Below are 24,643 nucleotides of genomic sequence, written 5' to 3'. Positions count from 1 at the left end.
TATTTCACCCCCTTGCTGTCCATAGCCCTGATGCAGGCAGTACAGCTCTGCTGGAGCTCCTGCTCTGTGTGGAGCTCAGGAGGGGATGTGGCCATTGCCCATCACCAGCCTCATGCTGTGCACCCTGCAACTCTCAGCAGACCTGAGGCATCTCCTGCTGAGGCCACATTCCTTATCCCTATGAGCCACTCTTTCCCAGCTTTCCTTCTATGGCTATTTCAGCTGAGCCTTGTTATATTTAGCTCTTGTCCTTCAGAATTACTTGAATTCTGTTATTTTTAGGGTGAAAGAGGATTGCCTGGACAGACTGGCCAAACAGGGAAGAGAGGATCATCAGGAGGAACAGGCCTTCCAGGGAGCCCTGGCGACCCAGGACCCAAAGGACAGCCGGTTAGTGATGGCCAGAGCTGAGCAGACCTGACTCCAAGCTGTCTTCTGCAGGAGAGGGAGCAGACCCAAGGGCTGGAAGGTCAGGTTGAACCTTGGTAGGGTCTATTACAGAGGAAGCCACAACTAGCTCTCTCAGGTGTCCACACTTCCCTGCTCTTTCCTGCCCACTTGTGCGCAGAGAGGCTTCAGCCCTGCCTGTGCTCCCCAGGACAGCAGCACTGTTCATATCATCCTGGTGCCCACGCTGTGTGCTGGCACCCAGGCTGCAGAGCCACCTCAAACAGCCCTCAGCACTGCCTCTGGGGAGAGCTGTTTTATGAGAGTGGTGAACAGAGCCTGTGGGAAGTGTTGAGTGTAAGAGAGCTAAGCACTCCAAGCCATCCAAAAGTGGCTCCACTGGGACACGCAGGAGATGCAAGAGCATGTGTCACCAGCGCAGTTCTGAGGGCAGTGGAGCTGCAAGCTCAGAGCACACTGAGGAAGAAGTACCAAGAGGCCTCAGTCAAGGCAGAGGCTCAGTTCCCACAGGCTCCAAATCCTTCCTGCCTCAGTTTATTGTGCTGGTGGGATTGGCCAGATTAGCACTGACGTGTCACACTTTATCAGCTTGAGGCTATAGTGAGAATCCTTTAGCTATTTAGATCAGGACCACCATCAGAGGGTCTAGTTAGGCTACAGATGTAAAACTAACATGGGGAAAAGAGATTAGGAGTCAAACAACAGAAAGGAGAAGATGAACCCCAACCAGCAGCACACTGACATCATTTTGCCCCACGTCCACAAGCGGCAGGTACGTTTGCTCAGTACTGCCATTGCCTACTCTGCTGCACAGCCACAGACCAGGTGCCCTTAGCTGAGATGACTCCATGGCATTTAAACCTCTCTGACTTTTGCCTGAAATTCCTCTAGAAGGAAGGTTTACTTGGTTCTTCTAACAATGAAAGTCCTTATTTCTGAGGTGACTCCATGGCATATAAACCTCTCTGGCTTTTGCCTGAAATTCCTCTAGAAGGAAGGCTTACTTGGGTCTTCTAACAAGGAAAGACCTTATTTCTCTTTTAGTTGCAGTTTTTCTTTCCAGGATCCATAAATGGGCATCCTTGAAAAGTTTCTTATGCTCCACTGAGTCCAACCAAGCCCTCTCTTGCCAAGCAGTTTCTTACTGTCATGGCAGGAAGAGGTCTCCAGCAGTGAGGTCTCCAGACTGACTCTGGAATAGCCTTTTAATAGAGGTGGTGGAAACCCCATAGCTCGAGTCATTTGTAACTGGGCATTGTAAAACATCCCATAAAGTACAATGCAGCATTGGGTCACACAGTCCTGCTGAGAGTCCAAACAAGCCTTTTCCATCTCTGCTTTTCCTAAGGCTGCAGATGAATCAGCTGGTGTATGGTTTCTGACCCGTGGATTTTTTTGATGTGAGTCACCTCACATTTTGACATCTGAGACGCCCAGGAAATATCAAAGGACATCTCAGACCTGCTGAAACCAGGCTGTTTATACAAGCACAAGCTACTCAGTGTGGGTTTTTTATTCTGAGTGCATGCTATGTGCTAATCTAAGCTTGATGGCCTCTCAAATATTTTATTATTATTTTTCTTAAGAAATGGAGCAAAAAAATCCCTGCAGGGTTGAACAAGGAAAGAATCCAGGGATAGGCACGGGGCTTCCTGGGTCTGAGTGGGAGGTTGTTGGAGGAACATGCACTCTTTTGTCAACTTGAAGGAGCACAGTTTGAAATTATCCTTAAGCAGCTGGTCAATCCAAGAAGAGCTTGTCCTAAAGGCCTTTAAGGCTGCTTGTTGGGATTTTTTGTGGCAACATAGACTTCCAAGATCAGAGTAGATGCTCTCCATCCTGCTTCCAATGACTGTGCTCCAAGCTACAAGTAGTGCAAGTACACCTCCCATCTGGGGGGCAAAAGGGCTCAGTCTGGAGAAGAGGAGGCTCAGGGGAGACCTTATTGCTGTTTACAACCAGCTGAAGGGAGGTTATAGCCAGGTGGAGGCTGGTCTCTTCTCCCAGGCAACCACCAACAGAACAAGAGGACACAGTCTCAAGCTGTGCCAGGGGCGGTTTAGGCTGGAGGTTAGGAAAAAATTCTTCCCAGAAAGAGAGATTGGCCATTGGGATGTGCTGTCCAGGGAGGTGGTGGAGTCACCATCCCTGGACGTGCTTAGGAGAGACTGGATGGGGCACTTGGTGCCAGGGTTCAGTTGATTAGATGGTGTTGGGTGATAGGTTGGACTCAATGATCTCAAAGGTCTTTTCCAACCTGGTCTATTCTATTCTATCCTAGCCTAGCCTATGTGATCTAGAAGTCTATGAGATTTTCTGGAGCTGCTTCTAGCCTGATGTTTGTATAATTCCTCTTTCCAATTACTTTGATACTTCTTTCTTCTCAGTCCTGCTTGGACTGAAGAATACTAGTAGCTCGCTCTCTCTGAAGCTGCTGAACTCTTGGCACATCTCTGGGTGACCAGCTGTTCAATACCAACTCACCAATATTCTTTCTTTTTGTGTTTGTCTTGGCTGTTACTTGCAGGGAGACTTTGGTGAGGCAGGATTTCCAGGGACCATGGGCATGCTTGGGCCAAAGGTAAGAGGCTGCCTTGTGAGCAGTTGGTTTTCTAGTCTCTCTTTCCTGGGGACAGGCAATGCAATATTTGTTGCAGATTTTATTAGCAGCTCTGCAGAAGCTATTGAAATGGCATCATGATTCCAGTTCATGCATCTGAGTGTGTGTTTACATGTGCTTCATTGGAGCTTATTCCTGCTAGAAGGGGTGGATGATAGAGGAAAGAGGGCTGTCTGTATACCCTGGAGCTGGTTTCCTCACCTGAACATCTTTCAGATTTCCAGCATCAGTCATCAGTCTGCACCTGAGACATTGATATATGCTCCTAAAGCCTTGATTTGAAAGTTGTCACAGAATCATAGACTGGTTTGGATTAGAAGGGACCTTTAAAGGTCATCTAGTCCAGCCCTCCCTGAAGTGAAGAGGGACATCTTTAGATGTTTTATCAGAATATAATGGGCCACTCACTGCAAGAAGGATATTGAGGTGCTGGGTCATGGCCAAAGAATGACCATGAAGCTGATGAAGGGTCTAGACCAGAAGTCTTGTGAGAAGTGACTGAGGAAACTGGGGTTGTTCAGTTTGGAGAAAAGGTGGCTGAGGGGAGACCTTCTCGACCTCCAAAATGTCCTGAAAGGAGGTTGGAGCCAGAGGAGATGTCTCTTCTCACATGTATAAAGCAGTAATAAGAAACAGCCTCAAGTTCTTGCAGGAGAGGTTTAGGTTGAGCATGAGGAACAATTTCTTCCCCCAAAGGGTTGTCAAGCCCTGAACCAGGCTGCCCAGGGAAGTGGTGGAGTCCCCATCCCTGGCAGGGTTTAAAAGCCATGTAGATGTGGTGCTGAGGAACATAGCTTACTTGTGACCTGGCAGTGCTGGGTTAACAGTTGAACTCAATGATCTTAAAGGTCTCTTCCAACCAAAATGATTCTGTGATTCAATGATTTACCTGGTGAGGGGGAAGCAGTTTGTTTTCTGTATGAAGTAAAGGGTTTGCAAAACAGGAGTGGGGAAAGCTTATCTAAAATTGGAGCTTCCCATTCCCACACATGATGCAGCACCTCTGTCCTTGCAGCAGAGCTGTAAGCAAGGGCATACACATGGGGTATGTTTAAGGGCATCTGGCATCTCATTTTTGCTTGCAGGGCCCCCCAGGAGACCTTGGTTTCAAAGGCATTCAGGGACCACGTGGGCCCCCTGGTCTCATGGTGAGTGGTTTTCCAGTTTGTTTGGTTTGGAAGGGTTTTTTACCTCCATTCTCTATTTGTGTGAGGCTACAGGGTGCTTGCTCCAAGGAGCACAATGCTCTGTTCACCACCTGCCTGTGGCACCCCCTCTGAGTCACCCAAGCACATCTGTAGGCAGCCACGTGTGCACTGTGTGGCTCTCTTCTGCCTTGGAGACAGTCATGTTGCTCTGACCACTGCACAGACCACTCCACTTACACTGAAATCTCTTTCTGGAATTTCTGAGGTTTTACATGTGTCCTGACAGCCATACTGTGGAGGCCCTGTGCCTTTGGATGTGTGTTTTGAAACAGTTTTATTCCAGCTACAGCAAATACCACAATCAGGCTGCTGAAAAGCAGCAGAGATCCAATGCCTTTCCTGAGCCTGCCATGGTAAAAGGCACCATCAGTTCCCACATGGTGGCTCACTCACAGCTTTTCTTTTCTAGGGAAAAGAAGGAATTATTGGTCCACTTGGCATTCAGGGTCCCACGGGAAGCCCAGTAAGTGTCTCTGCCTTGTTGTGCCTTTTTGTGCCTGTACTTTTAGAAGAGCATAAGGTTTGAGATCTGGGATGCTTGAGGCCAGCAGAAGTAGATCCCAAGTCCTGCTGTAACAAGGGAAACTAAATGGTCTTCAAGATGAGCAGCTTGAGAGAAGCACAGGTTTAGTCTCTGTGGCTGCATTTGTAGTTGCAGGGATAACATCAGCTTAAGAGTAAGGAGTAAGCTAAGTGCAAGTCTTTGGAGAGATTGGCTCTGAGCAGAAGACAAGAATTTCATTGCAGTCTTTCAAAAGCAAGCTGCCAGATTTTCCAAAGAACTTGGCCTTGGGGGCTGGGGGGGGGGAGGGGATGATAAACATGGGGGGAAAGGGAGGGAATCCCCCATACTGATAAATGTTTGAAACTGGCAACAGCTGAAGTCTGGGAAGTGCTGGAAATCCTGCCTGCCCCAAAATGCCAAAGGTGATGAACACAGCCTAAAGGTCAGGCCAGGGCTTTGTGAAAACAAGAGCAAGAAGCTGCTCAGAGTTCAGTCCAGAGGCTGCCACTGGCAGAGGTGAAAAGCAGTAGGATGAACTTGGACATTGCCAAAATATCCACTAATGGCTATTTTTTGCCTTGGCTTATATGGCAACCTGAGCTAATTTGTTTAGAGTTACACTTGGGTCCTTGCAAGGAGCTTCTGGGTGGCAACACAGAGAATCATAGAATGGTTTGGGTTGGAAGGGATCTTAAAGGCCATGTAGTTCCAACCCCCTGGTGTGGGCAGGGACACCTTCCTCTAGACCAGGCTGCTGAAAGCCTCATCCTACCTGGCCTTGAACATTTCCAGGGAGGGGACATCCACAACTTCTGTGGGCAGCCTGTTCCAGTGTCTGACAGTGAGGAATTTCTTCCTTACATCTAATCTAAATCTTCCCTCACTCAGTTTAAAGCTGTCACCCCTTGTCCTGTCCCTCCATGCCCAAAGGCAGTGCAGCTTGCTAACAGTCACTGACAATGCTTTGTTTCACAGGGGCCCAAGGGAGACAAAGGCAGCCGTGGAGAAATGGTAAGTGCTGGTCCACAGTCCTGGGTGTCTCCTGCCCTTGGGAGGGTCCCTCTGAGCACCCCAGAGTCGTGTTGGGATCCACTGCACCTGTGTGTGCTCCAGATCAGTGTGGTGGCATCAGGCTCCCACAAGGGCAATACCATCTGTCCATGTGTGCACACACCTGTGTACCTGCACCTCCAGGCATGCACCTGTGCACCCACTTTGCTGTTAACACAGCAAGAGCTGTCATGGTACCATGTTAGCTATGACCATGGCATCTCCACTGTGAATGGCAGCTCAAAAAGCTTCAGGCTGCCCAGGCCAGGGATACAGGACCTGTTTGAACAGCAGTTTTGCCTGGGTGCAGCCCCCAGAGCTGAGGGAATAGTGCCAGAGCACATTCTCACCTTCTGCTCCTCCTCTGGGCCCCTTCTTATGGGAGCTCTGATGGACTTTTACACCTTCTCATAGCTCCTCGGTGTTCTCCCCATAGAGGGTATGTGATGGAGTATACTGGGTAGCAAAAACCCCAGTGCACATTTCTAACAAGCCAGGGTGCTGTCTCTGGCTCTTCTTGCTTACTATCCTCCACCTCCATGGGCACAGAAGAGGACAGTGGGCTGGTGAGAATCTGAGCCCCAGAGCAAGCATTTGCTGGTGGCAAAGCCACAGCATCCTTTGCCACAACTCTGGCTGCTGTTGGCAGACACTGCTGGGGCCCTGATTTCACTGTCCTTCCATCACAGCACCCAGGCTTGTGCAGGCAGCTTGGGAACAGCACCCAGCTGTAGAGGGAGAGTTTGGGTTATCAGCAAGCATCTTCTGACAGCTTCTTCCTTTTGTGTTGTTTGTTTTTTCCCCTCAGGGTCTGCAAGGTCCAAGGGTAAGTATTTGAAATCACATTTGCTGACTAATATCTCATATTTAAATAAAACCAGCTGCTTTTAGCAAATGTAAAGCTGCAGGGTGGGTAATTGTGCATACAGGGGGTGTGGTGAGTACCTGGGGTTATGGCATTCATGATAGTTAAGGAGATAAAGCTGGGAGTGAAGGATGCAGTAATGAATGGACCAGGTACAGATAGATGCACCCAGGACAAACTGGAGCCACCTCCTATTTCCTGAAGGGTTTGGGAGAGCAGATGCTGTAAGATGTCAAAAATCAGGAGGGCTTTAGCAGGGAACAGATTCATGTTTGTGACAACCATGAGCAGCTGAAATCTAAGTGGGAGATCTTTCACTAACTGATGCCACTCTGTCTTTAGGGTCCTCCAGGCCCACGAGGACACCCTGGCCCTCCGGTATGTATCTGTGGAAAGAGTTCAAAGCCATTATTGAAACAAGCTAAAGTTAGTGCTGTGATACTCTCCAGAGGGACTCTTCACTCCTTGGAAGTTACAGCTTAGCCCCATTCCTCGTATGCAAAAATGTGTGTGTGAATGGATCAGTGTTCCCTGTGCTTGAGCCCAAACCATCTCCAAGTATTATATAGAGACAGCATTGTTGCCTCTCTCCCTCATCTGCATTGGGGAGCTCCAGGGAAAGGAGGATTTCCAAAGGACACAACTGAGTATCTTTGCAGTGGTGCCTGCCCATCCTTCTGGCTAATGCCCCTTTTTCTTTCTTGCTTTGGTTTTTAGGGACCACCAGGAATTCCAGCCTCCTTTGTAAGTTGTCATTTTCTGTATGGTTGTTAATGATGAGAATAAGACATGCAGAGCCAAGGTGCTGATGGGACACCCAGAAAGAGTTGCTGGGATCCTGAATCATAGAACCACCCAGGTTGGAAAATACCTCAGAGATCATCAAGTCCAACCTATTACCTAATACCTAATGCCTCACAAATAGCTAAACCATGGCTTCAAGTGCCACGTCCAAGCCTTTTTTGAACACCTCCAGGGAGGGAGACTCCACCACCTCCCTGGGCAGCACATTCCAATGGCCAATTACTCTTTCTGGGAAGAACTTTCTCCTCACCTCGAGCCTAAACTTCTCCTGGCACAGCTTAAGCTTGTGTCCTCTTGTTCTGGCGCTGGTTGCCTGGGAGAAGAGACCAACCCCCACCTGGCTACAACCTCCCTTCAGGTAGTTATAGAGAGCAATAGGGTCTCCCCGGAGCCTTCTCTGAAGACACAGGCTCAGGTCCAGCAAGAGATGCTGTGCTAGCAGAGCAGTGCTTGAATTGAAGCCCTACACCAAGAAGCATTTGATTGCATCAGGGCACATTCAGCTTCTAACAGTCTCAAGCTCACGTCTTTTTCACCCCACACTAGCAACAAGATGGCTTTGGGGCAGCTTTCCAGACTCTCATTGACTCAAACATCGCGCTCAAGACAGAGGTAGGAGAGTACTTTGGAACCCATTGGTCTTTGCTGGGGTTGGAGGCTGGGAATGGTCGCAGTGGTGCTTGTTCTTTCTGCGTGCTTCAAGCTTGTACAATTTCTGTGTGTTATCTGCTCTGGTTTGTTGTAGTTATTGTGGAATATCTGGGGTTTGTGCATGCAAAGAGACACTGAAAGGATACAGTTCTGTTAAGTTACTCATTTGTGAGGGTTCAGACCTTATGGCTACCAGAAGTTAAGAGATGTGCCAATCAGGACAGTGCAGGGGCTGTAGCTCACTGGATCCCAGCCAGCAGAGCCTGTCTTTGACCCTCTAAATTTTCCCACAGATAAAGCAGAAACCCTTATGGTTAAAGCACCTGGTGTCCCCCCAAGGTACTCCTCACTTTGCCTCCTTTTCTCTCCAGGGTTACCAACATCCAGACCTTCTCATGCTGGACCATGGAGGGGAGATCTTTAAGACTCTACACTACCTCAGCAACCTCATTCAGAGCATCAAAAGACCCCTGGGAACCAAGGAAAACCCTGCACGCATCTGTCGAGACCTCATGAACTGTGAACAGAAGATGAACGATGGTAAGAAGCCTCAAAGTGTGCAAAGGCTGCTTCCTCCACAGGGCTATTTCACACAGCCCAGACTGGCCTCCTTCCTTGGGACCAGTAATGTAGAAATCAAAACTCTCCTTTTCTCCTTCACAGAAAAGGTTAACTGTCTTTGTTAATCCCTAAATCCTCCACTTCTTCAGGTACCTACTGGATTGACCCAAATCTTGGCTGTTCCTCAGACACCATAAAGGTCATCTGTAACTTCACCAGTGGTGGGCAGACATGTCTCAGCCCGATCACCGTCTCCAAGGTACACACAGCTCCACCCCAGCACAGCATTTCCCATACTGCTATTGCAAAATATTTACCCAGGGGTTTGTTGTCCCCAGACACCAGGTGGTGACCGCTATGACACAGCTGCTTTCTCCTGGAGGCAGACTCAGTGCACCTGAACATTCAGAACTGCTCTTGTGCAGCTAAAAAACACATCCAAGACTGTTGTTGACTCCTGTCAAGACAAAGCAGAGTGTTTCCAGAGATGTTTAGTTAACCCAAAGCCTTAACAGAGGCCAGTAATGTCACAAACACACTGCTCCCAAATGCTTTGTGTTTGGGGCACATTGTTCTCTGCTACCTGGAAAAGTAAGGTCAGCTTAAAATGTAGAAGTCTCCAGTGAAGTTAATGCCACAGGATTTTTCTTGGTACCAAAAGAGCCCAGTATTCTGAGTTCACCTGCAGATGAGCTGAACCTGCTGCTTTGCAGAGGTGTGTGCTGCATTCACCATTCATACTACTTTCTTTCTACTCAAGGACCTGGTAGTTTGCTCTGAAAAAATAATAACCCTGCTGTGTCCCCATGAAAGCTTTCCAGGTTGGCTTGGCACCTGGCCCTCATGCCCATACTCACACCAGATCCTGTTCTGGCCATCCATGCACAGCCACCTCCAGCCTAAGCAGAGCACAGGGACCATCTTTGCTGTCACAGCTTAAACTAACCCTGCTGCTCCCTCCCGTACCCCCACCGGCGTACATCTAACACCTCTGTCACCTTCACAGCTGGATTTTGACGTCGGCAGAGTCCAGATGAACTTCCTGCGGCTCCTGAGCTCAGAGGTGGTGCAGCACATCACCATCCACTGCCTGAACACCTCTGTCTGGAGGGAGGGCTCAGCTGAGAAGCCCTCAGACAAAGCCCTGCGCTTCAAGGCCTGGAACGGGCAGATGTTCGAGGCAGATGGGCAGCTCAGGCCTGAAGTGGCAGCTGATGATTGCAAGGTATTTTGCTGCAAAAGAGGGGAGAGAAGGAGAGAAATGGCAGGCTGAACCCACCCAAGGCACAGGACAAGGCTCAAGTTACACCTGTGCTTCTTATTCTCCCTGATTTACCTGCTCTCCACTTTCATTTTCCAGTCCAGGGTGCTAAGGCAGCTCCCATTATGCAGCTGCATTTCACAATCTGAAGGGGACCTACAGGAAGGCTGAGGAGGGACTGTTTAGAAGAGCCTGTGGTGACAGGACAAGAGGCATTCGTTTGAAACTGGAGCAGGGGAGATTTAGGTTGGACATGGTGGGGGGGTTGGGGGTTGGACAAGGTGACCTTTGAGGGTCCCTTCCAACCTGATGCATTCTATGATTCTGTGGCCTTCAAAGAGAAAGCAAAAGATCAAATTCCAAAGTTCAGTGTGAGGTGTGGCAGCAGCTAAAAGGCAGAAAGGAGAATTGCCACCCAAAGGCACAGCCGTGGCTCCTGCCCAATGCCCTGTGGAGCTGGCAGCCCTGTGTCCAGTCTGGGCTCACTGCTTCAGCAGCTTGTCTTGGGTGATACCATTCCAAGCCTGGTTTCCATCAATCTGACCTGGATAAAGGGTTCCCTAAAATGCCTTCTTAGCCTCACTGCAGCCCTGCTCAGCCCCAAGGCAGCCTCTTGTCTCAGGCAGGGCTCATGAAGCACGTTGCTTTCCAGCAGGATTCACCCTGCTAAACAGCCTCTTCTCTGTCCCTCCTCCCTGCACAGATCAAGGACGGACGCTGGCATCGGACTCTCTTTTCATTTCGGACGCAGGACCCTCAGCAGCTGCCAATTGTCAACATCTACAACCTCCCCCCATCCGAGCCAGGAAAGCAATATCACCTCGAGGTCGGCCCCGTGTGCTTCCTTTGAACAAAGCCATTGAAACCGGGCTCCAAGGCTTTGACCCCGAGTTTGGCCTATGTCTTCTCACAGGCTCTCCCACCTCTCTGCAGCAAGGACAGCTGGGCTGTATCTTCTGGGTCAACTCTTGCTCTAGCCTTTGGCTCCAGGTCTCAGAGAACTACTCTCAGTGATCTACTGAACTCAGCAGACTGTTGAAAGGACTAACAAGGAGGTGGGGGAAGCAGGTATCGGGACGTGAGGAACGCAAAGGGATCAGGGGACTGACGTTGCAGCGGTTCCACACACAAAGCTTCGCCATGACCAAAGAAAACATTGAGAGAAACCTCAAGCAACGTGCAGTGGGGGTGGGGCAGTTGGTTGGGTTTTGGTTTTTTCCACACACACCCCCCCCTGCTCCCCATTTTGTCTTTACCTGGTTCCTGGGTTACCAAATGTTCTTCCCATGCAAAAGCAATTAAAGGAATAGAGCTTCCCTCTCAGAGCTTGTTGCCTTCTGGATGGCCACGTGCTGCATCAAGTCTCCCAGGTGGAGCTGCAAGTTGGATCTGGCTGCTCTGTGTACCGGAAGCATTTTGATGTGCAATATTAGAAGAAACAAACAAACAAAAAAAAAATATATATATTATATTATTTAAAGCAACAGATTTTTAAGGAAAAAAAAAAAAAGGAAAAAAAAAAGAAAAAAAAATTAAAAGGAAGGGAGAGGGGAAAAAAAAGAACAAAAGGAAGAAACACAACTAAATTCCTCCTTCCGTGGGTGAGCTTAATCAGTGTCCCTTCTGATGTGTAGTGGTGGGGTAGGGGAGAGTCCTGAGGGGGATGGAAGGAGGAGAGGGGAAGAGATTGGTGCTAAAATAGAGAGGGAGAGAGAGGATGGGCTTGGCTGATTTGTTTCTACCTCTCACTGTGAAATCTCTGGTGCTCTTAACAAATGGTATTATTATATATATAGGACTTTATTTAAGGTTGTGAAGGTGCTACCGTGTCTTGCCACAGACCCAAACAAAAGAAAAAATTAAGGAAAAGAAAAAAAGGAAAGAAAAATAAAGAACAACAAAGCCCCTAGGACCGTCTCTCTAGGAAGAGAGGAGGTCACACTCAGCTAAATCAGAGGAACAGCCACCTTTAAAGGGATCCTTTATTCACCGCCGATGTCGAGGGCGCGCAACAGCCCCAACCGCGTCCCGAGCCACCTGCGGGGGGTTTGAAAAGCAACTTCCGGTTGTGGTTGTCGTTGCTAATCAGCACTTCACTGCTTTGGGAGGGGAGTGAGGGATACAGCTCAGCTGGAAGCACTGAGCCTCAGAGAGAGCTATTTTTTCGAGTCAGTTTGCCGTGTAACACTCAGCTGCGGTCGCGCTGGCCACGCGTCCCTGCTGGCGACTCCCTGGGCTAAGCTCGTATTTAAACCCAGCTCCGCCACCCCTTCTGCCTGGCCCCTTCCGTCACGACTGACAGGATGGTGCCTTCTTTCAGACCCCAGCCAGGCTTGGAGGGGTTTGGTTTTGTTAAGTTTTGTAGAAATTTAGTCTCTGTATGTAAATTTGGAGGATTTTTTGTTTGTTTGTTTGTTTGTTTGTTTTCAAGAGGGTACTTCTGGTAATCTTGGATTCTATATAAGGAATAATATTGATGTAATCCGAGCTGTACTGTATCAGAAACGCTTCAGTGCCTGTTTGGAGTTTTCATGTCTCATATGGACTATGGATTTTATTTTTTTGAAGAAAACAACAACAACAAAAAAAAAAAAAGGAAATCATTATCTGTGAGTCTCTCTCTTTGTGTAGCCTTTTTTCTTTGCTTTTTACTACTGCCTGCTGGTTGGTTCCTAACAACCATCAGAAAAGGTTAACAAGGTCTGTCCCAAATACCTCACCCTCCATCCCTCCATGCAGCCCTGCCTCTGCTCAGTAAATACCTCACCCCCCAGGGCAGCTCACCCTGGCACCTCCCCCCCAGCCAAAACCTCCATCACCCATCACCTGCTTGCTGCCTGCCCCTGCACACTCTCCTGGGTTTTTCCCTCTCTCACCATCAGTTTTGTATGTCTCAAGGCTGGAGTTACCATTTGTTCTCATTAAACTTTATTTTTCCTTTCCTTTTTCTGTTTAACCTTTTTTTTTTTCCCCTGCCTTTTTTTCCCTTCCTTTTTCATTTCTTGGTTTTGTTTTGTTTTGGGACTTTAAATAAATATTTAAAACTGAGGCAATGAAACAGGACTGGTATAATTTTTTTGCTGCTTCATGGAAAACTAAGACGGCAAGAGAGAAAATACTCCATTGCTCAAGGATGATGAGGTTGGTGTGATAGCCCAGAGACCCCCCACAAGTGACCTGGGAAGCCCAGCTCCCACCCCAAGACCACCCACCCTTTGTGGCCAGTCACAGCATGACCTGTCCAACCCTTAGCCTGATGCTAACTGCGTGACGAGGCTGAGATCCCAGTGATGACTCCCCAATGTACATCACCCCACCACTGCCACCAGCCCCTTCCTCATCCATGTCCCCATCCTGAGACAATGCCAGGGAGCAAGGAAAAAAGAAAACCAACTGCACATTACAATAAAAGAGCTGAGCTGACCTTTGTCATTGCTGAAGCTCAAATCACATCTCACTTGCTTCAAGCTGAAAAATGAAACCAAACCTCTCCTTGCTTAGGAGGTCTCCTGGCCCCAGACTAGCCTCAGCCTCAACCCTCGTGGCTGCCCCTCTCACATATGAGAGACAACAGCAAAGCTCCCATGGGCTTGAGCAAGGAAGGGAGACACAGGAGTGACCTCCACACACCCCATCAGGCCAAGCCACAGAAGCTGCCTTGGCTGGTGCCAGGTTGCACCAGGCAGTGCGGGAAGGGGCTGGGCACTGTTTGCTCACCACACTGCTCCCCTTCCCGGCAGTGCCCTGGGCAGCTGGACTAGCCAAGGGACAGAGCTGGAGGAGACAGAAGGTCCAGCCCCTCCCAGCCAGGACTCATTAAACAAGTTCCTGCCAATTATTTTTGATTACTTAATCAACTATGAACACTATCAGCACCCACAAACCAAAGGCCACTTTAAGACAGCAAAGGTCCAAATCTCCCTCTTTTAGCTTCAAGCCATCACCTCCTGTACTGTCACAACATGCCCTGCTGTCCCCATCTTTCTTATGGGCACCCTTTTTAGTATTGGAAGACCACCAGAAGGCCTCCCCAGAGCCTTCTCGTCTCCCGGCTGAGCAACTCCAACTCTCTCAGCCCATCCTCACAGCAGAGGGCTTCCAGCTTTGTGACCTCTTCTGGACTTGCTCCAACAGGTCCATGTCTCTGCTGTGCCAAGGAATCTTAGCTTGTAAGGACCCCAATCCTGCTGTGCACAGCGACCTGCAGAGCCCCATCCCAAGCAGCATCCACACCATGCCCATCCCACTCCCCCCTGAAGAAACTCCATGAAGCCCAGCAGCAGCTGCACGAGCTGGTGAGGAGCGAGGACCCAAAGCCCTCACAGACCTGCCGGCGAGCAGCCAACACCCAACTGTCACCGTGGGGATTTATTTGTCTTGTGGAGGAAAGCCACATCCAGGTGCCATTTGGTTCCCTTGAGGCCTCCAAACACACCTGGAGCTGGCTGAGCTCTTTGCCAGGCAGCCCCAAAATTAATTGCAATTTCCGAGAACAAAAGGCCGTGCTGGTGAAACCTGGGCTGGGTTTGTTTCAGCTTTCCTGCTGGAGAAATCCAAGCTGTTGCGAGCTTAATTTCCCCTACCTGCTATTGCTTCATGCCTGAGCAAACAGCCCAGCTGCTGAACAAGCACATCAGGGCTGGGGACATCCAGCTTTGCAGGCAGCTGTATATAAGGGATGGAGCTGAGCTGCACCCTCTCAGAGCAGGAGCCTCTCCTCGGCCGGCCAGGAGATGCTGGCTTCCCTCACCCTCCTCCTGGGGCTGCCACTCGCCCTCACCACCGAGCTCCCCACCTGCACCCCGCTGGTCCCAGTCACCTTCGACAGTGGCACCGTCCCCAGGGTAAGCCCTGCCCTCAGCGAGGGCCCTGTTCTCTCCTTTGCTATCAGCATCACCAGCTGCTGTGGGGCCAGGAAGAGGCTGTGAACCCAGCTGGTGGCTCAGTGCTTGGCTCACTGCCTGCCCATGCTTATTTTCCTTTAAAACCCGAGACTGCTCCACAGGAGCACAGGGAAGGGGTGACCCTTACAGCTCTGCACCCATGGTCTCATAAGCAGGCACCTTCAGGGGGATTCCTGCTTCCATCTCCCCGTGCAAACCAGGTTGGGCAGCACCATCTCCAGTGCTTTGCCACTCTATTTTAAGTCCTTCAGAAGGTTGGTACTTGGGTCACAAGGCTCCATCCTCAAAACCCTTCACTGTATAAACAGTGTTTAGTCCCCTGGGGATATTTAATGGAAGGAGAGCAATGAGAGCCAGGCACAGGGCAGGAAGGACATGGCTGCAGAAATAAGCTGGCAGCTGGAGCATTGCCTTAGCTGGGAGGGGACAATACCAAGAGCCCCTCACCCAGCCTGGACCCTGCCCAAGGTGGTCACCTACTTGGGATGCTCACAGCAGGCCGTAGCTTCTGCTTTTACTGACATGGTGCCCCAACATGCCCCCCACCAACCCTTCCCCACTCCACTTCCCCCTGTAGCTCCTGGGAGATTGGATCTACATCATCGGTGCCTCCAAATACCCACCTCACCTGGAGGAGCTCAAAGTGATCAAATATGCAGCTTTTTCCCTCCTTCCTGGCAGCCATGAGGACGAGGTCAACGTCACAGAAATCATGAGAATGTAAGGATGGGGATTCAGCCCCTCCCCAGCTCCCCCATCCCCAGAGGCATTTCCGTCTGCCAGTACCACCCTCTGGGCTGAGTCTTCTTCACCAATGTGGAGAGCAACTATGCCAAATTTACTTAAGCTTTGCAGCCCAGCTTGGGTTCTGAATCCCTTTGGCTTAGTTGCGGCAGCTGTGGGGGGAGGTATTTGCCCTGTCTGACCTCTGTGCCCCACAGGAATGAGACGTGTGTGATGAGAAACACCAGCAAGATCCAGGTCTTTCGGGAAAACTCCACCCTGATGCACGGTAAAGACCCATCCAGGGCACAGCAGGGTGGGGATGGGGACATGACCACAGCTGCACGTTACACTCTCCTGCTTCTGGCCCCAGTATTTGGCAACCTGAGCCCCCAGCACTAGGCCCTTTTACACCTAAAACCACATCTGGGTTGCAGGAAAGGTGGATTTTGTTCTTCTGTATGCAATGGGTGTGTGGCAGCACTGTGGGACCAGACTGGTCCCCACTGGGATGAGGCTTCTGGAGTAAAGGGGATGAGAAGCCCCCCTCCAGCTCTGCCCAGGCTGAACCTTGGCATAGTGTGACACTCATTAATGGGGTTTTGGTCTCCCTGTGTCTTCCAGTCGATGAAAATGTGACTGCTACAGCCAAACTTATCCAAAGTGACAAGGACTTCCTGATCCTGAACCACTTCAATGGCAACTTCCCAGGTCTGAGCCTCTCAGGTGAGTGGATGCTGCCCTGGATCCATGGGACACATCAATGGGCACTATCAGTCTCAGACCTCACAGCAAAATGCCTCTTTTCACTGGTATGGAGAGGGGAAAGATGGAGGTGGGCAAGCAGTGACCTGTCCACCAACACTACAGGGACCACCAAGGAGAAGCACACACTCTAAAACTCTATTGCCCAGCCTCCCCACCCCCCCTTTCTCCTTTTACCACCCTGTTTCTCTACCAGCACGAACACCCAATGTGAGCAAGGAGCATCTGGAGGAGTTCAGAGCCCAGCTGCACTGCCTGGGCTTCACTGATGAGGAGATGTTCTTCACTTCTGAAAAGGTCTGAACCCTTCCTCAGAGTGGGAGAGCCCCAGCCTGGGCCAGCTGCTGACACCAGCTGGGATGGAGGTGGAGGAGGGGGGAAAGATTGGTTCCCCACCATGGCTGCTCCTCTGCACATCCTCTCTCCTCCCCAGTCATACACCCTGGCCATCCCTGGCTCTTCAGATGGTTTTGGGGTAATGGGGCACCAATGGCCACTCTCCCTGTCTCCTGCAGTATGCCTGTCCGCTGCCTGGAGAGAAGAGAGATGAAGGTGACGCAGAGTCTCAGCTGGGGTAACCAACTTGGGCTGGGTCAGCTACTCCATCCTCCTCCAGCTCCTCCACAGGGATAGCCCTGTCTACAGCCCTGGATGGACTCAGCTCAGCCACAGGACTTTGTGTGAAGGTTTTGTTTCTCTCTCCCAGATGCATCGCCTGCTTTCCCTGTTCTCACCCAGACCCAAAATAAACCTCTGTGTGACAACCTCCTGCTGCATCCAGATCAGGGGGACAGGCAGGACCCCTCCTGCCTGTTCTGCCCACAGTGCTGCATCTCTAAATCCACTGAGAGGCATGAAAAGCCCTGGGCAAAACCCAACAAGGACCAAGCATGGCAGCAGGCATGGAAATGCTTGTTCCTCCCACCAGCTCTGCAGCACCACAGGACCCTCCTAGCCACCCAACCCAGCAGGTTTCCTCCACAGACTAACAGATTGCATTGGTTTGGAAGGGACCCTCAAAGGTCATCTTGTCCACCCCCGCTGCAGTGAGCAGGGGACACCTCTAACTAGATCAGGCCCAGGGCACAGAGATGGAAGCAGCCACCCATCAGCCTAAACCCCACAGGTGGATGCACAAACACACCAGCCCCTTTGGGTCTCCTCCACTACAGCTCAAACCAGGCAAAGGGGTTTCAACATCCAAACATCCCACTTTTCAAGCAAATCCCACAAAGCTCCATCTGCACCTGGGGTTCAAGTAGGGGTCACAGCAGGATAGGGTGACACAGGGTAACATCATGCCTTCCATAGGTGTCAAACAAGACAAAGACGAGAGAGTGGGGAAAACTATCACCCAGGGACAAAGTGAGGGCCTCAGAGGAGCTCTGCTACCAGGGAGGAAAGGGCAAACAAAAAAAAAAAAGCCAGAAGAGCAGGTCCTGCCTTACCCAGTGGAGATGGGAGAAGGATAGGGAGGTCAGGGGGAGCCACTACAGGAGACATGTCCAGCAAGATGGAGGTGACCTCCTGGGGCCCCCTCAGCCCCATTGTTATGGCTTGCTTTTGCAAGGAAGGGTGGCCTTTCTGCCCAGGAAGAAGGTGGGTTTTCAAAGCCCCCCAGACTTCACCCATGGTGGGAGGGAAGCTGCACCCCAGCCAGCACCAGGGTTGGGAGGTTGCACAGTGCCTCATTTGGAGAGCAAGAGGCAGCTACAACAGCTGCTCTTGGGACCGAAATGGGCAAATTTAGGGCAGATTCTAGGTTTAGGTGCAGCAAGTGCCTCATCTCCATCATCTCCAGCCACACCAAGGCTCCGCAGGCAGGGCAGCGCCAAGCCCGGGGTTGGGTACGCGGCTCTGGGCAGCGCCTCCAAAAGGTGCTGATTGCATCACCTGCACGGAGCCGACAGCCCCCAGCACGTCCCCGCCTCGCAGGGCTCAGAAGCAGACGGCCGAGCATGTCCGTCCGTCTGTCCAGGGCTTTGCTCGCCCCTCGCTTCCAGGCGGCCACGGCCGTGGTCGGTGCCCTGCTCACTCTTGGGGTGCTGCTGCCCACGGCCGCCTTCCCCTGCGGAGCCCCGCACCGGGACAACACCACGGCATCGACGGTAGGAGAGCCCCGGGGGGGCTGCCCCACTCCTGCACTGGGGGGGGGGGGGGCTCTGCCAAGCGTCACTGTCCCTTGGGAAAGGGGGAACCCTCCCTCCCTCCTTCCTCCCCCTGGCACATCTGCTGAGGTGCCCTCCACAACACACCTGCCGCAAAAGGGAAGCCTTTGCTTTCCCAAACACCTCGAATTACCACCGTTTTCTGGTGGTCCTTCAGCAAGGTGACCGCTCAGCCTGGGGGTTGGCTGGGTGGGTTTCGGTGCTAATCCCCCGGGCAGCGCGGGGCTGTCCTCACTCAGCAGCACCACGCAGGGGCACCCGCAGCCCGCACCAGCAGCGGTTCCCTATCCCCCCCTCCAGCTGCTTTACTGTTTTGTTTTGTTTTCACCGGGCATTTGCACAGCTTTCGGGTTGCTGCTGCGGTCCAAAGTAACGGTTTTGCTGTGCGGAGGGTGAACATTTCTTCCCGAAAGCCCACCCTGCACACCCCGAAGCTCTCACCACCCTGCCTTTCTCTCCCCACAGCTGCTGGGGACGTGGCTATACGTGGCCGGGGCTGCCGAGTTCCCTCAGCACGTCCTGGAGATGCTGCTCATCGACCACGGCTACCTCCACGTGGAGCCCCACACCGCGGGCCAGGAGCTGCTCATCACCCAGCACGTCGCAGTGTAAGATGCAGCCCTGGAGTCTCTGCCCCAGCCCATCTCCTCTCAGCTACTGCAGCACCTGCAGCCACTGCAGCATGTGACAGGAGCACAGTTTCATACTGGTTTTACCCAAAATGAGCCTCTCTTGTCCCCTCTTTCTTCACCCCTCCTTTTATGCATTTCAGGACCCCCCAGATTTAACCAAGGTTTGCAGGCAGGGTGCAGACACCAAGCCCTGCAGGGGTGGAAGCTGCAGGATGCAGGCAAGGAGAAGACATTTCCAGAGATCCCTGTGCTGTGGTCAATGGCTCTGCCAGGCACCAAAAGCTGTTTCCACACCTCCCCTCCCTCCAGGGTCAGACTTTCAGAGGATGAATTTCTGTGTGCCAGTGTAAGCAGTTTCAGGTATTTCACTGTGGAAAACACCTTGCTATCCAGCAGCCAGGGCAAGGGCAAGGCTAAGACCACAAGCTGCAGGTGGAAGTCAGACAAATGCACAGGAGAAATGCCTTCATTCTGACAGTGAGAGCAGTTAACCCTGCAGAGGAGCTGGCACAGCTGTGCTCCTATCCCATGGCCAGGGGCACATGTGCTGTGCAGTGAAAGGGACAGGTCGGGGGCTTTGTCCCCACTGTGGGTTCCTCTTCTGTCATTCCCCATCTCTTCCCTTTCCCTCTCTCTCCAGGGGTGACCAGTGTCTCACCAACAACTCCACCTACTTTGAAATCTCCACCGGTAACGCCACGCTGGTGAAGCACAGTGAGTAGCACCAAGAGATGCAGCCGTGGGGGGTATCAGCCACTCCATTTTTTTGGACTGGCTGAGACACACAAAGGGCCATGTCCACGTTTTACACCATCTGATGCATTTTATTCCCAGGTTGCTTTGTCTGTCTGAAGTGTTGATGGACTCTTAAATGGCTCCCCAGGGCTGGGGACACCCTGGGGATTTTGGTCACACCATCACACCACACTAAACCCTAGGAGGCAAAGCCATGCCAAGAGCAAGGAACAAATCTGCTCCCAGCCTTGTAGGAGATGTTTGCAAAGTGGTTTCACAATGCCTGGGGGAAAGGAAGGGAACATTCACAGCAGGTTTCAGCGGATTAATGAAGCCTCACGTTACAAAGAGCTTCCTCCTCACTGAGGAAATGGGGTGAGCTATTTGGGGTAGGAGTTGCAAACCCTTTGAGAGACAGCTTGCACTGACCCAGCCAAGACAGCATTGCCATAAGTAGGGAACAGTTTCTCCCTATTTTTGCAGCCCCCCAAGCTTTGGGGCTGGTCAGATCATCAATCCACACCATACAACACATGGCAACAGGACAGGACCTGGACAAGCCTGGCTCCTTCACATTTAAGAAATACAATTCAAATAAACCAAGAGCCAAAGAAGTCACCCCAGGTCAGGACATTTCTCCCCACCCACCGCTAAGGACTGGATTCTGGGGATACAGCCATTGCTCACACCCAGGCTGTGGTTATCACTGCTGCAGTACTGAAAACACTGAATGTTGTGGCTGTTCCTAACCCTGACTCTGTTTTGTCAAAGCCAAGACCCAACAAACTGTGGGGACACTGGCGAACCTCAGCTCTGAAGATGTTTTACTCATCCAATACCAACTGCAGAGGGAAAGGACATACTTGGGACTGTATCTCTATGGTATGCAAACTCCATCCTGAAGTATCATAAAGCTATCACAAGACACCAAAGCACGCATACAAAATTGTCAGCTAAAGCCCCACAGGAACGGGATTTCACCAGCAGCCAGTCATTTTCCTGGAACCACCACTCCAGGAGTCACAGAGTATTTACAAATCCCATTAAAACTTCAGTCTCTTGGCAGAGGAGAAAGAGCAAGTTAAAGACAAAACCTCTTACACCACAGATATTCCGAGAGCAGGAAGCAAACGTGGCTCAGCATTGGTATCGGTGTAGATCTCAGTGTTTTCAAGCCAACCATCAGCTTTCAGTACTTAACCTCCCAGGACAGAGCACGTGGCTCTGCGATACCAGCACAGGCAAGGCTGATCAGATCTACCCACAACCCCATGAAGCAGCATATTATGCCTTGATAAGGTTTCCCACTGCCCTTCCAAGGTGCAGTTTCCTAAGAGAGTGTGAAGGCACGTATAGAAAACTGCCTCCGTACTCAGCGTTGGTCCCTCCCAGTACCCTGGAGTATCAGATTATCCTACGACCCTTGAGAGCAGACAGGACCAGAGCTTACTGCAGGGAGAGCTTTAAAAAAAGCAATGCCCAGTGCTGGTTTTGTTCAGGTGTGTTCCCCATGGGCGCACGGAACCCCCAGCAGGGACCACATCCACAGCAGGTGTTTAGTGGTAGCCTGGGGAAGTGAGGCAGTGAGGGCAAGGACAGCACAAAGGGCTGCATCGAGATGCTCCGCATCTAATGCCTGGTAAATGCTTCTCCTATTCCAGCCCGAAACCTGAGCGTGAGCACATCCCACCGGGAAGAGTTTGAGCACCACGCCCGGTGCCTGGGGCTGAGCAAGGAGGAGATCGTCTATGCGCCGTGGAACACGGTAGGTGGCTGGCAGAGCCTCCGTGGCCCCACCTCAGGCAGGGGCTCACAGATCCCAGGCTGTAGTTCCAGCCACCAAACTGGGGGCTCAGAAAGATTTTTCGAGGTGTCCGAAATGATTTAGGGGACTAAACAAACGCAAGTTTGCTTCGACAGCGACGGTGGATGTCAGTAACAGCCCCGGGCAGTTGTGTGACTCCTCAAAGCAAATACTTGCACCTGAGCGTCTCTGGGGGGAAACTTGGTAGCTGCTTGCCTACTCTGCCAGGGAGAGAAAACTGAAGCATGGGATTTTTCCCCTGGCATTCCTGATTTTACCTCAAAAGAGAGTCAATGCCAGCCACTCCCACAGACCTTTTCCTTTAGTTTTAACCAGCCCTAGCCCTAACCCCTGTTTTAGGAGGGCTTATCCTGCACACAACCGAATTCCCAAGCCAGCTTGATGAGGCTTCCTTTTGCAAAGGTGGGGGGGGGGTGGGGGTGAAAAATACCTTACCTTTTTCTGCCCTGTCCTGTCCATCCATTCCTGTCCTGGCTGTCTACTCATCCATGGCAGGAGACTAACCTTCCAGTGGTGCCCAAAACCCCACTCTGAGCTGGATCTGATGTAGCCCCTGATATGCCTCAAGAGACTTCTAAAACTACACCCCCCCAGGTTCAAGTTTGGAGGAACTGGGAACAGGGGCACAGGTGGAAACCCTCAGGGTGGGGAACGAGCAGGTCAGGTCTCCTCTCTTGCAATGGGCATCACCTGTGAGGCAGGGCACAGCTGGCTCACAGCTAAATTTGATGGCAGTACAAATTGCGTGTGGAGAAAGCCAAAATGGATGGAATCAGCCAGAACTGTTTGTCCATACAGGCTCTGGTGTGATCACTGTTAGCAGAGAAGGGTTTTGTGCCCAGCTAAAAGGCAGGACACCACATCTGAGGGGTAAAAGGAAACCAATTAAATAAAGGCAGTAAAGATTTTGGGGACCTTTGTCATCAGGCTGAAAGAGGTGGACGTGAATAGACCACCAGAGCAAAGGCTCACATACCTCAAGGCATTAGCAGAACTCCTGAGTGCCTGGGCAGCATGAACTTTTTACTTACTTCTCAGGGAGCTTGAATCCCCTTTTCTTCACCCCCTGATCCCCCAGCACACCACGATTTTGCCCCAGAAACCTGGTTTCCTCCTTACAGCAGAGACATGGAAAATGGCACCATCAGCAGCTCCACATCCAGGCAAGCAGCATCTGTGACTGGGGCAGCATGAGGAAGCCTGTGGCTTCTCTAGGCCCTCTTAGACTTACAGTTGGATGAAAAGGAAAAGAAAACTATTTGTTCCCTCAGTAAATTCTCTCCTCCTGGTGCACTGCTAGTTTCACTTATGCTGTTATTGTTCTCTTGGAAGGAGCTGTGTCAAGTGAAAGAGATGGAAAAAGGAAACAGCCCACCCATGGAGCCCACAGAAGTGATCACAGCATCACCTCCTCCAGGTACCCACCAGCCCTGAAGCAGAGGCAACCAACCCCATGTAAGGCAATAAATGTTTTGTTCAACCTGCATTGCTGTTGTTGCCAAGCTGTTGGAGAGCAGAGGTTCTGGAGAGATTAGAAATGGGGCTTCCAAAAAGATAAATGGAACAACCAGTTCACCCCGTGTGTATTTCAACCAGGAGCTGGGAAAAGTCAAGCTTAAGCAATAAGGGCTGCAAAACAAGGTGACACGTGGAAGTTTTTCAGCGCTGACTCACACCGAGCTCGCAGGAGCGCTGCTAAAGCAGCTGGGCTTAAGTGGAGCCGTGACGGAGGCTAACCAGAAGAGGGCAATCATTAACTATTTTAAATGAGTGCCAAGCATTTGATGAGTAACGAATATACAGAAAGCTAGAAACTTCTCTTCAAACCAAGAGGGTGCCTAGCTAGAAACTGCCAGGCCTCCTGACACCAGCTTGAGTGTTGGACATAGCCCAGCTGGGGCAGGTGGTCCTGCCCAGACTTGGACCCAAGGCAGGAGCTCCTCAGTAGTGTACATCCACAGCAAGGTTTGCAACAAGGTAGGATGGCAATGACAAATCATCTTCCTGCCAGAGAGGGAGGGAGAGCCAGCCCAACCCAGGCTGGATTTTTAATTCTCCAGAGATGAAGGTCATGTTTCCTCATTTCCCAAGCAGCTTGACACCCCAGAGGTGAGAAGGTTCAAGGGCCATGACTGACGTTGCTCTCAATGCCTCCCGTTCACCTTGTGGGGCACCTCACCCAGCCCTCATCACACCCCCAGCCCCAAGGGCAGCAAAGCACTGTCAGTTTTTGTCACAGCAGGGGGAGTTTGAAAAGAGACTATTCTTGCTGTATTTCTGGAGAGTAATTCAGTCTCAAGCTCTAACCTAGTAATTAAACACTGAAAATAGCTTTCTTCCTTAAAAAGGCAGAAAAAATAGAGAAGCTGGAGGGAACAGAGTGGAGACAAGAGCCCTGCTCCTCCCTCTGTGGCACCAGGGTGCCCTGTCCCTGTATGGCAGCATTTCCTGGGCAGTGTTTCAGTGCTGAGCCTTTGGCCCCATTCCTGTAACAAAAATGAATTTTGAGAGGTTGAGCACAGCCAATTCCCTCCTGGTCTCAGGGCACAGGTACCTGGCCAGTCCTTGCTTCAGACACATCTTCATTATTTTGTGACATAAAACATAATCCCCACCTTGAGAAGTGAGACAGCTAAAGGCTAGGAGAGGGGATGCTGCCAGCTGCCTTGAGCACTGCAGTCCAGGGCTTCAACAAGCCTCTCAGCTGACACCACTGGGGAGAAGCGGCTCAGATTACAAGGACCCAGGCTCCATGAGTAGATTTATAGCTGAATAAAGAGCTTTGAATTGCAGTCAAGAGACATAAGGAACCAACAAACCCAGTCTGGCCCCCACAGCAAATTTTGTTCACCACAATCAGAGGCCACTTGTGCTGCCAGCTGTGGTTTCTGAATGACCTTCAAGGACAGCTCTCCTGGCTGGGTTTTTATTTGTTTTAAGAAAAAAAGAGGGGGGAAA

General features: G+C 51.1%; 3 protein-coding genes across 3 annotated transcripts in view; all 3 read left to right on the top strand.

Annotated features, from left to right (window-relative positions):
* Positions 1–11,108, top strand: part of COL27A1 (collagen type XXVII alpha 1 chain) — a 167,681-nt gene extending 156,573 nt beyond the window's left edge. Inside the window, exons 49-61 of the mRNA XM_009907077.2 lie at positions 283–390; positions 2,936–2,989; positions 4,114–4,176; positions 4,646–4,699; positions 5,717–5,752; positions 6,600–6,617; positions 6,999–7,034; positions 7,374–7,400; positions 8,007–8,072; positions 8,483–8,651; positions 8,822–8,931; positions 9,679–9,897; positions 10,637–11,108. Of these exons, the coding sequence (XP_009905379.2) occupies positions 283–390; positions 2,936–2,989; positions 4,114–4,176; positions 4,646–4,699; positions 5,717–5,752; positions 6,600–6,617; positions 6,999–7,034; positions 7,374–7,400; positions 8,007–8,072; positions 8,483–8,651; positions 8,822–8,931; positions 9,679–9,897; positions 10,637–10,783 (1,107 nt within the window). The 3' untranslated portion in view covers positions 10,784–11,108. The remainder of the gene's footprint in view (positions 1–282; positions 391–2,935; positions 2,990–4,113; positions 4,177–4,645; positions 4,700–5,716; positions 5,753–6,599; positions 6,618–6,998; positions 7,035–7,373; positions 7,401–8,006; positions 8,073–8,482; positions 8,652–8,821; positions 8,932–9,678; positions 9,898–10,636) is intronic.
* A 3,515-nt stretch (positions 11,109–14,623) lies between these two features.
* LOC104306132 (alpha-1-acid glycoprotein 1) lies at positions 14,624–17,091 on the top strand. The gene is made up of 6 exons (XM_009907076.2): positions 14,624–14,777; positions 15,415–15,557; positions 15,779–15,849; positions 16,185–16,286; positions 16,522–16,622; positions 16,841–17,091. Exons 1-6 carry the CDS (start codon positions 14,667–14,669, stop codon positions 16,901–16,903), a joined length of 591 nt encoding a protein of 196 aa, XP_009905378.1. The 5' UTR covers positions 14,624–14,666; the 3' UTR covers positions 16,904–17,091.
* A 1,170-nt stretch (positions 17,092–18,261) lies between these two features.
* Positions 18,262–23,119, top strand: LOC104306145 (alpha-1-acid glycoprotein-like). The gene is made up of 6 exons (XM_054174181.1): positions 18,262–18,433; positions 18,959–19,101; positions 19,766–19,839; positions 20,632–20,742; positions 21,522–21,625; positions 23,018–23,119. Exons 1-6 carry the CDS (start codon positions 18,284–18,286, stop codon positions 23,117–23,119), a joined length of 684 nt encoding a protein of 227 aa, XP_054030156.1. The 5' UTR covers positions 18,262–18,283.
* The last annotated feature ends 1,524 nt before the right edge of the window (positions 23,120–24,643 follow it).

Source organism: Dryobates pubescens, chromosome 29 (genome assembly GCF_014839835.1).
Source record: "Dryobates pubescens isolate bDryPub1 chromosome 29, bDryPub1.pri, whole genome shotgun sequence".
Lineage (NCBI taxonomy): Eukaryota > Metazoa > Chordata > Aves > Piciformes > Picidae > Dryobates > Dryobates pubescens.
Note: the sequence above shows the minus strand (reverse complement) of the source record. Positions and strands in the feature narration are given on the sequence as shown.